General features: G+C 42.6%; 2 protein-coding genes across 14 annotated transcripts in view; one reads left to right on the top strand and one right to left on the bottom strand.

Annotated features, from left to right (window-relative positions):
• SGO2 (shugoshin 2) overlaps positions 1–7,607 on the bottom strand; it is a 21,004-nt gene extending 13,397 nt beyond the window's left edge. For 2 of the 8 annotated variants that reach the window (XM_053278906.1, XM_053278896.1), the window contains exon 1: positions 1,491–1,681. The gene's annotated coding sequence lies outside the window, so the exon portion shown is untranslated. The other 6 variants (XM_053278932.1, XM_053278930.1, XM_053278926.1 and 3 more) reach the window with 6 other exon arrangements.
• Positions 7,575–18,690, top strand: KCTD18 (potassium channel tetramerization domain containing 18). Of its 6 annotated transcripts, none has more exons than XM_053279042.1 (7): positions 7,575–7,693; positions 9,908–10,109; positions 11,336–11,547; positions 12,683–12,876; positions 13,957–14,051; positions 15,063–15,165; positions 17,859–18,690. In XM_053279042.1, exons 2-7 carry the CDS (start codon positions 9,953–9,955, stop codon positions 18,409–18,411), a joined length of 1,314 nt encoding a protein of 437 aa, XP_053135017.1. In that variant the 5' UTR covers positions 7,575–7,693; positions 9,908–9,952; the 3' UTR covers positions 18,412–18,690. The 6 variants fall into 6 exon arrangements, with proteins under 6 accessions (XP_053135017.1, XP_053135019.1, XP_053135044.1 ...); XM_053279044.1 differs by having other exon boundaries at positions 7,580–7,703; XM_053279069.1 differs by lacking the exon at positions 7,575–7,693 and adding an exon at positions 7,712–7,922.

The following is an 18,690-nucleotide window of genomic DNA, read 5'->3' as shown; positions in this document are numbered from 1 at the left end:
CTGAATGATTTGTGAATTTCCTCCTTTTAATATTAAGCATGTTAGTGTAATTTAGATTGAAAGAGGCTGTGCCTCCTGCCAAAAGATTGTCTTTTGGATACTTCTGTTTTCATGGAAGTTGCTAATGCACCTCATCATAATCACATTCATTTGCAATCCATCAACTATTTTAAATATACATCTGCTTTCCTGTCAGGCTTGCACAAGAGGTTAAACATATATTCTTAATATTGTCAAATGGCCCTTTTAATGTGATGGCTGCTGGGATCCAATATGTTCTGCACACATTGGAATCAAACATCCACTGTTGTGTGCCAAAATTGCTAATGGGTCCAGATTTCTCAAAGTACAGAATTCCTGAGAACCTTTTAATTTAAACATTCAGAATTTTGTTCCCCACCCCCTTTCTCTTTGTGAAAATAACTCCAAAGGAGAACCCATGGTCAGGAGTCACAAAAGTGTGTGTGGGGTGTGTGTGTGGATGTTTTGCAAAGTTTGTTGACTGGCTGGCTCAGCTGAGTGGAGGCATGGGGTGGTTGGTGGGGGGGCACTAGACAAATGAAAAAATTGAATTACTTTACTATGCAAGTAAATAATTTATGTTTTAATATTTATGTGCATTTTTTTTTAATTTGGGGCCCCTTCATAACATATGCTACAGGCCCCACACTAGCTTAATCCGGCCCTGCTGGTAGGCAGGTAGTGATTCACATCAAAAGCAAGCTATCCTCTGCTCATAACAAAGAGACCCCTGCTCATAACAAACAAGGCAACATTCCTCAGAGGATTACTATATTTGTAAAAATGAAACCCTCCCAGCTAGCCTCCTGTGCTCTTCCTCTCATAATCCAAGTCCAGCGGTTGAGCAGAATAGTGACTGCACATTTTGCTCCATAACTCCACTTCTACAAGGGCTAGAGCTTAGCTTTTTTTTTTTTTTTTTTTTAAGAAATCTGAAATCCAGGCAAATTTGGGTGGGCTAAGCAATCTGGGTGAGATGCTTGAAATGTGGGTGAAACCCGGAATTCCAGGGGGCATGGCAACTCTACCTTCAAATTTATACTTCATTTTGTTCTTTAAATTGTTTTTTTTTAAAAGACAAATATAACAATGGTCACTGAAAACAACTGCTTTAGACTCAGTGTCCAGAAGTAAGATTTGTCTTCCCCAAATATTCCTCCAGTCTCACAGTTCTGCTGCTTGATTCAAAATGCTTGAGAATGATGGTGCTGAGGTCAGATGTTTGCTTGGTCCCCTGAAACAGTTAACTGTTGAGGCTGATTAATAGGCTTTAATCCAGACTGCTTTCTGGTTTCTCCCGAGGAAAGCGTTCTGCCTCAGGCCTTTTGAATACTAATGGATAATCACCCCACCCCGTCTTAAACCACAATCAGGGAGAAACAAATGCTTCACATCTGAAATAGTGATCAAGAGGCCTGAGGTAAACTGACAGTGAACCTCAGGCCCTCTCAAACCTTTCAGTATTGCACCTTTTAAGCATGTATAGTCATTGTATATGGTAATTCACACTCTGCTTTATGGTCCTGCCTCAGCCAACAGGCCCCCACATTTGTAGATGTCCAACCCGTAAAGGAATTGGGGTCCCATGGGCCCCCTTCCTCTTCCTCTTCCTCCTTCAGGCTTTTAAGCCGCCCCAGGAAACGCTGGGGGGAGGGGCGGCCCCATCAGTTTCCTAGGGAGCTGACCTTAGGAGCGCCTCTCGCCTGGGCTCTCTGCTTCTGGAAGGTGTGGGCTGACATGTGGAACGAGACGTACTGATGTCTGTCTCTTGCTTTCCCAGCGGTCTAGATAGCAGTGTTTTAAAAGCGGTCCAAAGAGGGCATAATCTCTAAGCATGCACGGAATACATTTCTTCTCTTTATGGCACAGGCTCCTGCTTAACAGTTAAGATCTTTTTCTTGCTGAGTTATCCACAAAGTAGGATAGGAAGGGTTCCTGGCTCCTTGTTTTAAACATATGGACAGATTCTATGCTCCCGGGATGTTTAGCTTGTGCCGAGGGCTGACTTTCAATAGATCGCAGCGAGGGAGCTGCTCTGCTACGTACGAAACCCTGACCCAGATTCAGGTCGTCTACGAATGACTTTGCTTTGCCCCGGGATGTTGTGGATGTCCCGGTTTTGTGAGCACAGTCTGGGTAGTAGTGAGTAGGTTGGCAGTGGTGGGTTTATCCACTCCCCCCCACCCCCATTTTAACAGGGATTATTATGTTATTTCTACAAATTTTGAAAAGAGTCTTTACATGGTTTTCCACCCACATTTTTAGAAGGATTTCCCCAATGTTCCTCCCCGCCCCAACACAATTTTCTTCTCTATTTTGAAGCAAGTCTCATGGAGCTCAATGGAGCTTACTTCCGTGCAAATGTGCCTATAGAATTGCAAGACCAATAATCAAAATGCTGCTTGGAAAGGGATTCACTAAACATATACTTCTTCAGCCCAGCATTTGCTTTCCAAAAGTGCTCAGTCAGATACTTCCAGGAAGCTCCAAAGAAGTGCACACACCATTTTCACTCACCATCAACAGACTAGCATTCTGACACAGATGGCCGTTGAATATGGAGGTTCTCCATCAGAACCAATCTGCCTGTGAATATGGAGGCTTCAGTTTCTCACTATAGATGGACAAGTGAAGCCAGAGGTTGTCTCTGATGTAGAACCTGCATGTTCAAGGGCAGTCTAACCCAAGATGCTAGTTTGTTGGTGGGCAGAAATGCTTTGGGAGATTTTCTTGCTGCACTTCTTTGGAGCTGCCATGCGTTTATCCAGAAGTAAGCTCCAGATAAATCAGTGCCCCCCCCCCGTGCCCCCAGTAAGTTCTTCTGTGCTCTGCTGAGGGGCTGGTGTGGGGGCAAAGAGAAAGAGCCCACATTCGTGTCTAGAATCTTTGCTGGTCTTGATCCTATGTGCGTTTACTCAGATGTAAGCCCCAATGAAATCAATGGACTTAGTTCTCAGTAACTTCTTCCAAGCTTTGCTGAGGGGCTTTGTTTCCCCCTTTTGTAGAGGTGAGATATGAGAGCAGAGAGTGAAAGAAGGAGGAGAAAACAATAGCTCAAAAAGAAATGAAGCATAACTTTCAAAAACTTTTTTTTTTTTTGGAGAAGGCCAATTTATTCTGTAACTGAGCAGTTTTACTATTTTATTCTAAACCAGCTGGAAGCTTTTCACACGAGGTCTTTGAAGCCCTTTAATTCGCATCTCCTATGGAATGGAGGGGGTACATTCACATATCAGCTAGATTCACCCTGAAGTCCCTGAGAGTTATCGGGGAGCAGCTCACACACAATTCAGGTTTTTCACTGTAGCCCGGTTTATATCCGGGGTAAAATAAAAATCCACTATTTGCAGTGGGGTTTTTGGACAACTTTGAGTTCACAGTAAAGTCTCCCCGTAAACTGCAGTAAAACCTGCTGTGTATAAAAGTCTCTGGTGAGGCCTGTCACTGACCGGACAAAATCATTTTGTGTAGATTACACTTATAGGAATTAAGAACAAATATGAATACTGAAAAAGGTAACTCCTATCATGTAAAGCTTCCATTATTCTTTCTGTAACTAATTTGAATTATTTTGTGATTTCTAACAGTAAAAATGTTCTTTGCACTAAAATAGGCAATTTAATTTTATTAGCAATTTTTTAAATGAACTCTAATCATAATAGTCACGAATTTTTTTCCAATGAGTAACATAAATTATTTACATTTGTCACCCAGCATTTCGTGGTGTAAAAAGTAGTGTTTTCAGCTAATTTAAGTGGCAGGACTGTGTATGCAAAATTTGGTATCTGTAGGTAATTGTGAAGTATGACTTTATTTTACAGAAACAAATCCACAAACAAAAACTCCAAATTTTTCAAAATATATAGTACCAGCACATTATTAAGGAAGGCATTTACTAGAGACATTTACACACATGGCTTTTAGCTCGCATCCCCTCCAGAACGGAGGGTGTGAGTCCACATATCAGCTGGATTGACCCTGAAGTGCCTGTGAGTAGTACACACCTCATCAGGCATGGAGCCAGCCGAGAGGCGGCCTGGATCCAGCCCCACCTGGCGGCCCCTCTGCTGTCCAGTGCTCCCCAAGCGCCCCCCCCGCCTGGGCTACCAGGAGTCCCAAGCGCTTGCCGATCTTTTTCAGGCAGCTTTTGCTGCCTGAAAGTGCCTATTCCCCTTTCTCTCCCTCAGAGATTTAGCACGAGATTTACACCCTCTCCCCCGGATTTTCAAGGGCCAGCAAGAGCTCACCGGATGCCACTAGAACTGTGATGCTTTCCAAGGCAAGAGCCCCTCTCTCTTACTTTTACTCTTATGCTTTATCTGTTTTTCTTTATGAATGATCTTTTAGCTATTATGTTTTATGTTGTTTTATCTATATAATTAATTATCCAAGATGGGATGCGTGGGGACGTGGCAGAAAGGAGGCGATTGGCTGACAGAGGAGGACACATGTGCAAGAGTTCCACCCATGCACTGGCAACCGGCAACCTAAGGAGCACTGGCCTGAGAAGGAGGATGGGCAGTGGGAGGAGGACAGGGGGTGGGGCTTCTGAGAAGGGTGAAGCCCCGCTGGGCAAAGCCCCGCTGCCTTGAGGAGGAGGATGGTCCGCCAGATGAGTGGCAGTGAGGTGATGGGCCTGGCTGCAGTGGGGAGGTGGTGGCAGGCCCTGGTGGGAGAGAGAGCTACCGAAGAGGGAAGGAGAGAGACCGAGGAGGAGGAAGTGCTGCCATTGCAAGCTGCCGAGGATGGCCGAGCATGCAGCGAAAATGGGGCTGCTGGCCTCCTTGTGAGGAGGACAAGAGCTGGTGGGGAGAGGGAGGCGGGGGAGGTTGAGGAGAAGGTGGCGGCACGACTGTCAACGGCCAAGCAGCCAACAAAAATGGGCTGCCAGGCTCCTGGTGAGGAGAACAAGAACTGGCAGGGGGAGGGACGAGGAGGAGGAGCCATTGTGAGCGGCCAAGCAGGCGGTGAAAACGGGGCTACTGGCCTCCTCGAGAGAAGGATGAGAGCTGCCAGCAGAGAGGGCAGCGAGGGAGACTGGCTGAAGGGATGGGAAGATAACTAGCTGAGCCCTGAAATGGAGGGAGAGTAAGGTAGAACTAGAAGGGGCTGAAGCGGGGTGGGGGGAGGAATCAGGGAGAACTAGGGGTACAGATGCTTTGTGCCTGGTCAGCTAGTTATGCTTTAATATGTGTGTTCTGAACTGTGGTTACAACAATAAACTTATTTACTTGTCATAGTACGTAGTGAATATGAAACAAATAACTTTTGAAAATAAGCATCTACAGGAGGGCCAAAGTTGAGCAGACCTAAATGTTTTGATAGTGCCTCTGAAAATGTATAGGCTGTATTTTTCACTTACGTATGTGTGGAGAGCCCAAGCTTTGTGAATTATTTTAGTTGCTCCTAATAAAATATTGCTCTGTTTTGGCATGTGGAATTCTCTGAAGAGGAAATTGTAATTTGAATGCTCTGGCAGATGAACATTATCCATGATCTTTTGAATGCACGGTAGTAAAAATACACATAGTAATCCATGGAAAGATAGTACAGTGCCAGTTCTACAATCATTTATAGGCACAACTAATCTGTCAGCATGTTAACAGCATCACTCTGAAAATGCCGTTCAATCCGTTATGGAAATAATCAGGGGCGTAGCTATAATTGAGCAAAACGGTTCAAAGAACACAGGCCCCCAGCTCCTGAGGGCCCTCCAGATCCCTCCCTCCCTGTCTTTTACAGTTCATTTCATAATTATTTTTTCAAATGAAGCATTGTAGGAGGACTTACTTATATGGTATAAGTGGTGTCTTGGGTCTTGGTGAGCATCTTTTGTGAGCACATTTTGGGTCTTGGTGAGCATCTGCTGCGTTGTGGCAGCTGCAGTTCCTTGAAAGGTGAGAACTGCACCCACCCTGACAGCTCAGGCAGGTGCCTGCTTAGGATACCTAAATTTAACAGGGTGATAGCCTCTCTAGATACAAAAGATTTGTCCCTGCCCTCGCCCCCTAGATTTTCCAACTGCACTCTCTGCCCCTTGGTCTATTCACCTGCACAACAGGGGAAAGGTATTGCAATCAGAAAAACCTTGAAGCCAATACATCTCTCACACAATAAGATTTAGAATAGAGGGAAGAGAAAACAATTAACTTCAGCCTAGGGTAGCAAATAACTTGTGTGGACCCAGTGAGAGTTAACGGGTGAGTGAATATGCTGAACAGGGGCGTAGCTATAATTGAACGAAAGGGTTCAAAGAACACGGGCCCGCAGCTCCATCCCTCCCTATTTTCTTCATTATCTCCCTCACTCTGGGGGGCCGCCCCCAAAGAGGGATGAACACAGGCCCCCTCTGCCCTAGCTACGCCCCTGATGCTGAAGGTTGCTACACAGAGGCATAAGAGCCAAGGCTGCTGATGCTTTCGCTAATCACTCAGATGCTTGAACACAGGGAATGTGGAGGAACAAAGAGCGAGGATGCCAGAAAGAAAGAAACCTTACACCCATTGCGACGACAGCCACTTCCCCCGCAAAGCAGGCGCGTAAACATTGTGGGGGAGGCAGGGCTCAAGCCCCTTGGGGCAATGCCCCTGGGCTGCGAGGTGGGGGCGGTGGGGCTCAAGCCCTCCTCTGGATTGCTGGGTCAACAAGCTCTCATGTGCAAGTTAATCAGTCAGTTGAACAACACTCTCAGTCCTGTGTTGTCTTTGTAGCAACTCAGCAAGTTTTTAGGAGGCACAGCTGCCTCTTGGGGCCCTTTCACTCTGTGGTTCTCTGATTAGTAGTATTAGTATAACTAGGAGAAAAGCTATGCATGCAGGTGCTCTGCCCAGAATGACCCCAACCCCTAGGGGAATCTCTTGCAGTGCTCACATGCTGTCTCCCATTCAAATGCAAACCAGGGTGGGCCCTGCTTAGCAGACAATTCATGCTTGCCACCACAAGACCTCCTTTCCCATGGGCCCCATGCGCCCCCCCCCCAAAAAAAACTGAGAAGACTACACCCCTGCCGCAATGTTTTGGTTACCCCTGCTAGCTTGGCAAAGAGGCACCTTTTAACATGGTGATTCTCTTTAGTTAGCAGGGGGAGAGTAACTGGCCCGATCCACCCCCAGCACAGCATCCCTCCAGTGACTGTTGCTGGTGTCTGTCTTATGTTTCTTTTTAGCTTGTGAGCCCTTTGAGGACAGAGAGCCATCTTATTTATTTGTTTTTTCTCTGTGTAAACCGCCCTGAGCCATTTTCGGAAGGGCGGCATAGAAATCGAATGAATGAATGAAGAATGAATGAATAAAGGGGTTCTTGAATTGAAAGGGTAATTATTATATATAAGGTATAGATATAGATATACACACACACTTTTAATAAAAGTAAGATTTCGTTTCTGCTTGAGGACACAGCCTAGGTTTTTCTTCTTCCCGGCGAACGGGAGGCACTGTTTCTGTTGCCATGGCGTGCCCTCCCCCAGCGGAGCGGCCCGAGCCTCCTCCCTCCTCAGCGAGGCGCTGTGGAGCCTGGAGGACGCCGAGGCTCCCTCCGCCCACCACGGCCGTCCTCCTCTTCTCCCGCCCAAAGGGCGGGGCCCAGCTGGTTGCGCGAGGCGGAGATCGAGGGGGCGGGACAGGCCGCTGGTCACTCCCCGCGCGCGGTCGGTGGGCGGAACCGGCCTCGAGCTGTAAGTAAAGGTAACGAATGACTCCAGGCGGAAGAATCAGCGTCGTCGTGCTGGCGGCGGCGAACGTCTTGCTGATTCCTCCGCCTTAATTGCTTATCGGGCCTCATTCTCTCTCCCTCTACTCTTCCCCCCCCCCCGCGCTCCTTTTCTGATTTCTCCACGCGGCGGCGGGCTGAAGGAGGAAGAGGAGGGAGCAGGAAGGAAGCAAGCGGCTGGCTGGCTGGCTGAGGCCTCTCCTCCCCCTCGGGCCTTAGTGCTTTGATGCGGACTTGCTACCTGCTGCAACAATTAACGAGGCTTTGCCACACGGCAGGGGCAAGCGGTTCGTTTACTGACGGACTCGGGGAGGCGCGCCTGGAAGCCACGCCCTCCTGACCTTGGGGTGGGGGTGACGAGGCCTCTCCTGCCTCTCTTTGCAGAAAAAGCGGCCTTCACAGGAAGTTGGGCTTAGGCTAGATACGTTTTAACTCGGTGGGGCTTCTGAGTTAACTTGCATAGGATTGGGCTGCAAGTCGGTGTGACGCCCTCAGTCCATCAAGATGGACTCCCTGCAGTGCACACCATGTTGGTGCTGCTCTTCATCATGCCCCGTAAGTAGGGCAGCCCGTTCTGAAGGAAGCTATTCCTGGAGATTCTCTCTCCAGTATTCTTCATATCAAGCCCTTAAAATCTCCAAGATTGCTTGCAGTAGTCACCTGGAAAGCAGTGCTGGTTCCTGGAGATTCCAGGCAAGTCCTAGACTTGGTGGGCTGCCCTACCAGCATTTATTTCTCTCCTGTTCGAGACTGCCACCATTTTTGTTTTGCTTAACTAGCCCAATGAAGTGTGTTAGTAACTCAGAAGCTGCTTGCTATCTTGTGACTTTTAAATCAGTTTTAATAAATGTACTTGTACTTGCTGAGATGGAGGTGCTTTGTTCTGTTTGGTACCATATTATGTGTATCTTTACTCACAAGTAAGTCACTAAATTCAATTGAGTTTATTTCTTACTATGAGTGCATGATATAACAACTCATTCAATGAGCCCTAATGACATTAGGACTACCTCACATGTTCCTTCCAGAGTGTATTGGAAAAAGAAGTAGGTTCCTAGCTTAACATAGTGAGCTCTGGTACAGATTGTACACAGCCCTTCCTCTGACTGCCCCCCCATACTCCCCCCTTCTGTATCATTTAATGCACCCTGATAAATAGTGGGAAGAGAAGGCCTGGTGGACCTCTCTATTTTCATGGTATTTTGAAGTGTGTGAGCGAGGGGAGACTGATTTTGAGGAGCTGTGTAATATTGGGAAGTACCTGTGGATTCTGTCAAAAGTTCAGCTTGGATTATTGCTAGGAGTCTGAAAACACTTGATTTTCTCATATATTTGTGTTCTCGCTTCCCTGAACAAATTGAGTTATGCAGCGCAATCCTAAGTATGCATGATTCTGCAGAAATAAGCCCTACTGAGTTCATTGTCCTGTGGTGGTGAGGTTCTGCTTCTATGCACTTTTTGGGATTTTCAGTAATGTGTTGTGAATGGCTGAATAATTTGCTTTGGGTATAGTGGTGGAGATGCAGATTCATGTTGGTGCAGTCAAAGTGCACTTATGTAGTGCTTTCTGTACAGCTTGCCTGCAAATTCTTTAATTATCCCCAGCCTGGAATTCCAGACCTGCATGAGAGCCAGCGTGGTGTAGTGGTTAGAGTGCTGGACTAGGACTGGGGAGACCCGAGTTCAAATCCCCATTCAGCCATGAAAACTAGCTGGGTAACTCTGGGCCAGTCACGTCTCTCTCAGCCTAACCTACTTCACAGGGTTGTTGTGAAAGAGAAACTCAAGTATGTAGTACACCGCTCTGGGCTCCTTGGAGGAAGAGCGGGATATAAATGTAATAATAATAATCATCATCATCATCCCCATATTCTATAGTGGGCTTCTCCTGTGGGTGCAGGGAGACCCTGCCCTTGTCAAAACTATGAAATTGTCTTTGCATGGGAGCAAGAGCGGGAGGCAACACTCCAGCAGCATAAATGTTTATCATATGTCTTTGATTTGTATCGCTCTCTATCCCATGGGCTCACAACATTTAAAAAAAAACAGAATTCCGTGTGCCCTTGCCATCAGTACCCAATCAGTTGATACCCATTCCATTTTAGCAGTTACAGGAACTGGAACACTAAACATTATTCTTACATGCTTTAACAAAGTACAATATGTATGTATTTTACAGGTTTGAACATATACAATCCAGTCAGCAACAATAGCTGCAAATGCAATGGAAGACGGCAGCAGTGGAGAGGTGGTAGATATTCTCCAGCTTAATGTTGGCGGTTGTATTTATACTGCTAGGCGTGAATCTTTATGCCGTTTTAAGGACTCCATGCTAGCATCTATGTTCAGTGGACGGTTTCCTCTAAAAATGGATGACTCGGGTAAAAAATGCATATATTAAATATAACTTGAGTGACTGCTGTTGATAATAGGTCAGGGTGGAAAAAGATAGAATAATTATAAACTGATTTTATATGACATTTTTGAATCTTCTGCCACTGGATGATAAATATTGGTTAATGTAAATAACTTTCATATTGTTTTCCAGTAAAGATAACGGTTACTGATAGTTTTTAATAGGCCTCAGGTATTTAAGAATACTTGGGATTAGGAGGAGCTAAATATTTCACCAAATCTTGTCTTCTGTTGAAGGGCAGGATTGTCCAGAATTGGGCACCTTGATAGATCTGCTGTATCATTCAGACTATAATGTGCCAGGAGAAGAGAATGGGATCAACAGAATAGACTGGGTATGCTAGAGGACATTTACTTATTAAATGGATGGAGAAACCTACAGCACAGATAACATTTTATTGCCAAATTCCCATTATGCTTAGCATTTGACAGATTTTCCACAGGGAAAAATTACAGTGTGGCACCAACATTTAGTTTGATTTTATGCTTTTCCATAGAAAACTGGGGAAAGTAATGCAGAACAGATTTGCTATACATAGAGAAGATGCTTCCTCCAAGTTGGGTTAGCAGCTGTTGATTTCTGCTATCTACATCTGTTTCCTCTGTGACAGGGCTTTCCTCCTTTTGCAGATATTTGTTTGGCCTACAGATAGAGTAGCACTAAATACCTCTAGGAAGTAAGCCAAGAAGAAAGCAAAAAATGTCTAGAGTGACTAATCAATCTGACCTTGAGACCAATCTGTTTCTACTATGCCAGTCCCTAATGCTCCAGAAGAATGGGGTAGGGGGACAATCCCAACACAGACTGGTCCTTGACTAGGTATCTGATGTGAAATTTGGGAATGAATTTTTCAGACTATATCCAAATATGACACTTAATCATGGTTGTGCAATGCTTGTCAAAACTGATACATTATCTGATGTGGCTGTGACTGAGGAAAGAATTAGCTTCTTCATCGTGTTCGTCTTTTGATACTATCTGTTGAAAATGCAAACACTTCTATGTGCGGAACTGTATTTGAGCAAGTCTGAAAGAGATTTTTGAGAAAAGATGACTTCAAAGCAGACATGCTGATTGCCCCATTAAGGAAGGCACATTGACTACATTTGCATGATGAATAGGCAGCTTGAAGGCAGCTATGATAAACCATGCCCTTGTCAGAGTTCTCAGTCTTCTTATTTGTATTTTTAGGGGCGTGCCTTATTGATCGAAATGGCAAGCTGTTTAAATACCTCTTAGATTATCTTCATGGAGAAGTTCGGCTTCCAGAAGATGAACAGACACGAGTTGCGTTGCAGGAAGAAGCGGATTACTTTGGCATTCCTTACCCTTATAATCTTGCTGACCACCTGGCCAATGAAATGGAGATGTATTCTTTAAAATCAAATATAGAGCTTAAAAAGGTCTTTGAATCTTTTATGCTCTTAAGTTACTGAGCAGTATATATTCCAGATATGATAGAAAGACAGGCAATGATGCCATCTCTACCTTTATCCTTAAGCTTCAGCCTCATCGCAGATTCCATACACCACTGTGACTGTGTTTCCCACTGGTAACTGCCTTTTGACAGCCCTGCATTCTGGTTTTGAATTCAGCAAGAGAGAGGACATATGAGCGGTTCTCATAGCTTTCTCTCCTGGTGATGGATATCTGGAAGCTGGGCAGGGAGATGGCAATAAGAATAGCTAGTGTGTGAATAACTATGTAAAGGTAAAAGTCAATATTTTGTCAGTAAAGCAGTGTTTTCAGTCCAGTAGTGCAAGAAAAATTCTGCATACATGCACAAACTGGTTTGGAGGTCCTTTTCCGGTGTGGGCCAGTGTGGTGGGGTGTGTGTTGGGCACTTCCAGTTTGATGCTGACTGGGGACTCCATCCCCTCATTATGTGTGTACTTCATTAGTGTGCTGACTGGGGTGGCAAGGAAGTATGCTGCTGCCCCATGCCAGTGGTTTTGGCGAGAGCACAGATGGGGGGAAATGTGGCGGTTGTTGCGGGCGGTGGGGAGGACACCCTGCTCCTTAAAGGTAACCCATCCCGCCGCTGAACTGGCCAAACATCAGAGCTTGCACATCCCTAATATTTAATACAGCAGCATGACACTGGTAAAATTCTCAGTGGCTGACATCCTGCCTAATGATGAGCATGCGTAAGGATCATAGCACTCCAAACTCTAATGGCTCTTGTGTAACAGCATGCACACAGGGGAACTGGGGTAATCACACGAGGGCAGTCCCTCTTTGTGTGCACTTCATTAGTCAGGATGTCAGCCAGTATTACTTTGTTTTTTCTGGCACACATTTGTGATAGAACCTAGTGCAGGTCGTCATTCTTGACTCTTGCGCCCACTCAATTACTTTAGACTTGTTGGGACTCACGTATAAGTAAATAGTCACAAGACTGGACTTTTAACAATTTATGTATTTGATTTATATCCTGCTCTGCCCCATAGTCTCAGAATAGCTTGCATCGTGTGTGTGTGTGTGTGTGTGTATAAAAATACTATAAAATGAGTGATTCATGTATTTTTTTTCCCCCAGGCACTCGTAGGTTTTTGTGACTCTTATGGCTTAATATGCACAAAGCCTACAGTTTGGGTCCTACATTACCTCAACACTTCTGGAGCGAGCTGCGAGAGTAGAATAATTGGTGTTTATGCCACAAAAGCAGATGGAACAGCTGCCATTGAAAAGGAACTGGGAGGAAGAATCCATAGTAAAAGTATTTACAAGAGGTGAGAAGCTTCACATGTTGCCTTAAGATAGTGCTTTTAATATCCTATGCTCTGGATCTTAATTGTTTTTAAGCAAAAGAAAAAGCCTAGAACACGTCTTCCGGACAATGCATCTAACAAGAGCCACACCAGAGGCTTATTCAGATATTCAAAAGAGAATACTTAGAAGTGGGCTTGTTGCACCCAAAACCATTTCATTGGTATCTATGTACTTTGTGTGCATTTTTGTAGATGGCTAGGTGAAACAATGGTTTGAATCTTGGTAAAGAAAAAGAAAGTGAAGGAAAAGTTAAAATTAAACTCAGCATTTATGAAGTCAACGTTTTTGCATAAAATGACTATTCAGCATCCAAACAGAGACTCGTGTGAGCAGAATATTACTGCTTGCACATGCAGAGAGGGGCATTTTTTGTTGATTCCCTCTGCAGCCCCTCCTGCCCACTGAAAATATGTCCCTCAGGCCAAGAGACAAGTCTAAATGTGGATGCTGCCTATTGACTGCAGTCTAGTGCACAAAGTAGCTTTTGTTTTGAAACAATTGAGACACTGGCACTACAAAGGGTAACTCTAGCATCCTTATACGTTCTTTGGCAGAGTGATCTGTGAATTTGTTCTGTAAATCTTCTGTTTGTTAGATTGCTTTATATCTTATATAGTAAAGTGTTGTTGTTTTCTAAAAGTATTTTGATTGGTTTTATATTGTTTTTAGCACCATGTTTCCAATTGTGTGTGTTACTGTCTTAAAAGTTGTTGTACACCGCCCAGAGCCTCTGGATGGGGTGGTTTATAAATGTAATAAATAAATAAATAAAATATCTAAGATATATCTATATGCTTATATATCTTAATACAGTTAAATTCTAAGTGGGAACAAGTTACACAAATGTGCTGTGATAATATATACAACATGGTGGACATCTTACAAATACCTATAATATAGCAGAATTATCTGGGTACGAAGGATGTATTATTGTAGTTCCTGCACCCTTGAGGTTTACATGTGAATATTTGTAAACATTAGCAGATTTCATTTTTCAGTTTGTAAAGTCACCTCATTTGTTTTCTGCAATATTTATCCAGAGAGGCTGGAAATAATGTCCAATACATCTGGAGCTATTATTCTGTGACTGAATTGAAAGAGATGATGGATGCATTTGAGGCATGGGAAGGAAGAGGTATGCATTATTCCTTAAGGTGGTATTTTCCATTTTTAAAAAATCAAGTGTATCCTGAGTACATTTAATTCTGTCAGTGAATGAAGGATTGCCAGAGTTCATTTTCAGTTGTTGTTCTTCGACCATATGAGGTAAGAAAATAGGCAAGTTGGGTATGGATGGTTGGGACATTTTGATCTTGAGAGGCTATGGAACTATTTAAAAATCTGCACTGTGATAAACTAGCCTTATTGGGCTAGTTTCCATCAAATACTTGATTTGTATTACTATTGTGCAGTAGCTAGAATAGATCTCAATTTGGAGGCAGACTTGTTTGGAACCTCAGGGAAAGATGCTATATTGCATTTAGAACCATAGAGGATCTCCTCACAGGTGGATGATCTGGGAACAGCATTTAGATCTGTCTTCTAGCCTAGATAAAATTAATGTCCATTGACATCTGATACGAGATCTCTATTTTTTTCCAAGTGAATTAATAATGTGGAAGGCAAATGTAAGATGCTTTGGAATATCAGATATTTTTGGCAGGAGATTTGGCTGGTAAGATCTCCATCAGCTTAAATTTAAATAGTTATTTTATCTTGAAGGAAAATTCGGTGAATTTTGCATTTCATATTAGCAGAAATTGGTCCAGTAAGCATCAGAATATCAATTTGTTCATTCTCATTTCCCTCCCCCCCCTCTTCCTTGCTCCCCCTGGTACCAGTATGACACCTCTACTCTAGGCAGTTTTTTTGAAAGAGGAAAAAAAGTTAAAAAAAAAAAGTTTTGAATGTTGGATCCTAACTGATTTATGGAAAGAAAATGTTATAGTGGAACTTTTTGAAGCAAAGTGGAGTCCAAAACAGTTGCCCCTGATCCCTGATTGAGTTTTAATTACAACGGCTTCCAACCCTGATATTTAAACATCTTGAATATTGTGAAATAATATACACTGCCTACATAATAAATACATAAATTAAAAATAAAATAAAATTAGGTGGTATATAAATAATGTATTTGGAATTGCAGGTGTTAGTTACTGGCGAGTACCACAAGAACTGATAGAATGCTGGACTCTTGAGGAGCGCCCTTTGAAAGGAAGTCTGCAAAACATGACTCCAGTTCGTAAGCGGTATGTCCCATTAATCATAATTGGCTTGAAGGAGGCTTCATGTGGCACAGAGACTGCTTCCATGCTTGCTTTTAAACTAAATATTAATTCTTCTGTTCTGTGCTGTGGCAAGTTTGTCACTATTTCTTACTCACTTGCATATTTCCCCCCTAGACATACAGGTGGACCTCATCACTGCAGTTTCATGTATCCATGGTCAGGCAGTGGAGATCTGACCTCAATATATGTGGGTTTAAAAATGATTAAAATCCATTTATCTGTGGTTCACAAGTGGCCGGAGATGACCTTGGAAGTCATTTTTGGCCACATTTTGTTGAAAGTAATCATTTTGTGGCTCATTCGTTAAAACAAAACAAAACCCTCTGGTTTTTCATGGTAAATTGCCTAAAGTGGGGGTTTTGGGGTTCATTGCTGAACAGCTGGAGACCCGCAGAGCACTATTTCAATTTTAATGCCCTTTTCAGCGTTTTAAACCCATTTTAAAGGGGTTTTAAACCTCCAGGAACCTAAGCCCCTAATTCCCATTCACTCAGTGTCTCATTATCCGAGGTTCCCGCTGGGAACGGAACCCCCGTGGAAAACAAGGTCCACCCAAATTGCATCTAAGGGAACATTTTCAAGTTGAAAACTAAGCATTCAACCTTAAACACTGGATTTGGAATAAGATTTTAAGCACTGTATGTATAGTTCTTCAGTATTTGGAAGCACATGCAGTAGAAGACTTTGGCTTGGTTCAGATGTTCCAACAAACCAACTATGGTTTGATGTCCTAGTTTGTAGGTGGCACACAAACCACAGATTTCTAGTTCAGATATTGTGGGAAACTCTGGTTTGATAAACCAGGAAGCTTTCCAGTTAGCTTGATGTGTGAGGGGAGGAGGAGGAGGGAGCACACAGACTCATCACTCCTCGCTTTTTGACTATCCAGTAAACCGTAACTGTCTGAACTTTTTTATAGTTTTTCATGATCTCTGTTGCTGCTCTTTGTAAAGGTATATCTACTGACTTCCAGTAGTTTGCTATATACACTTTGGTTCTTGTTGTTAGACTTCCTACAATATTATATGTTCTTGTTCATTCTTCATCTTTCAGCAAACAAAATAAAGAATATTGTAGAATAGTGCAAAGTATGTCTAGTTATATCCCTGCTAACTGGGCAAAGAGTGATGATCCTCATATTGAGCAGGGTGAGAGCAACTGTTCCTGTTCACCCCACGTAGCATCTCTCCCAGTGACAGTTGCAGGTGTCTACCTTGGGTTTCTTTTTAGATTGAGCCCTTTTGAGACAGGGAACCATTTTCTTAATCCTTTGTTGCATAAATCTCTTTGATAACTGTTATTAAAAAGCAATAAATAAATATTATCAATAATAATAATAACCATAGTTCTCAGTATCAGTTTCAAGATTTTTCATTCTTTCACAGTCTGACCATATATGCTACAGGTTTACTTCTTCTAACCCACATTACCAACAATTATTCGATGCAATATTCTATACGTTTACTTTTGCCAGACTTATAGTACTAGATACAGAACATTTTTGTTTACAAAAAATTGATGGCTAACAATGAAAGTAATTAGGTCCATGGCCTAATTTCTTCTATTAGAAGAAATTTTGTTAGTTTGTTTGAATTTCTATACCACCTAATATAGAAATCTCTAGTACAGATTAAAACATGATATAAAATATAAAAAATTCATAAAACAGATACAAATCACAATAGAGAAAAACATATTAAATTTTTAAAAAGATTTCAGTTAAAAGCCTGGGAAAATAGTTACGTCTTCAGGGTTGTATTCAAAACTTATTCCAGTTGTAATCTGTAACGATGGCATTCTGACTTTCTCTAAGAGACTGTTAAGGTTTTGATAGTATACCTTTTTGATCTTAAGCAGTGTTCACATTGTGCCAGTTGACTTATCAAAGTTCTGATTTGTTGGTATTAATAATGGGGGAAAGGAGTGTGTGTGCGCTCTCACAAAAACTTGAAAAACAACCACCAAGAACACTACCCTTGAATAGAAAACTCACATAGAGAAAACCAAATTACTGTATAAATAAGTAGGTTACTAAAGCTACAGTCATAAACATGCTAGAGATCAAGTCCCATTGAATTCAGAGGGACTTACTTCTGGCTAAATATGCTTAGGATTGCACTGTAAATATGTCTCAAAATCAGTGTACAATACAATGTAGCAAAGTTATAATCACACAAATTATAAGGGCTACATCTACCAATTAATAAAATATAATAGGGGGAAGTGCAAATAGTTATAATCTACAAATATCAAGTGCGGCAAATATAGCACTTAGTCCAAGTCCTATACCATAGTCCAATGATAAGCTAGTTACTAGCCCATTTCATAGCAATTTAACTATAACCATAAAACACTATACTGTACTTGGAAACATTGCACGATCAATACTGGATAATAAAGAAGATGGTTTTCCTATTCTTTGTGCACTGGTTCACATCATATGTTGTCCTGGTTGTTATCTTTGATGACTGGCCATGCATTTGAATCACATTCCCTGCTACAATTTTAAGTAGAAATTGAATAAATGGAATAAATAAATGATTGCATTCAGAAGTGACTGTAGGATGCACACTCAACTGCATCTTAGCTATGATCTTCACAGAATTACCTGAGGTACTAGATGTGCTTCAGAGAATCTGTTATTTTGTTTACAGGCGGCTAACAGACCTTGCTGAAGATGAAGAAAGTGGTCTAAGCAGTAGAACAGGTCGAAAGCCAATTCAGTTTTCTGGTCCCTCAACAAGTACCCACATCAAAGTGAAGAACTCTGCTTCACTGAAGGTTGCAACACGCCATACGTCTTCACATTCCCAGGTGACTCTTAAGCGACCTAGCAGAGTCAGTTTGCTACCATACAAAATAGTAACAAAAACTCTACCTGCAGAATCCATACCATTGATGAAAAACTCTCGAGCATCTGTTAAGCATTCTGAAAATGGGGCAATCTGCCAGTTGACCTTGAAGACCCCTTTGTCCAAGAAGTCCACAACTAGTCGTGTGGTAAAACTCAAGCGGACTCCACTCCGTCATGAACTGTCACCTCAACATGCTTCATCAGTATTAAGCAAGACAGTTGAGCAGCAAGCTCCATCTGTTGCAGTTACCTCCACTTCTGCATCGCCAAACCAGGAAGAGTTTGGGCTCTCAGTGGGAAGTGTTGATGTTAAAAACCATTTACAGAATGTCCAGCTTAATGATGATGCATGATACTACTGTAGCTGTCAGTCATGAGGGGCTAAAATCAAAACTCCTGATCTTTTGTGAAGACAAATGTCAGGTTGCAGAGAAAAATGGGAAGTATTTTACAATTTTTAAGAATATATAGCAAATATTTATGCCTATTCCTCTCTGTGGCATGCAAGAAGTACGTACATGGATATTTATTTTATAAATTGCTGTGCTTCACATTGGTTACTTATTTGATTATATAAATAAGACTTGTGATGTTAAAGTCATTTTAGAATGAAATATGTGCTGGGCTATGTG

Source organism: Hemicordylus capensis, chromosome 1 (genome assembly GCF_027244095.1).
Source record: "Hemicordylus capensis ecotype Gifberg chromosome 1, rHemCap1.1.pri, whole genome shotgun sequence".
Lineage (NCBI taxonomy): Eukaryota > Metazoa > Chordata > Lepidosauria > Squamata > Cordylidae > Hemicordylus > Hemicordylus capensis.
This window is presented reverse-complemented; position numbering and strand designations above follow the sequence as displayed.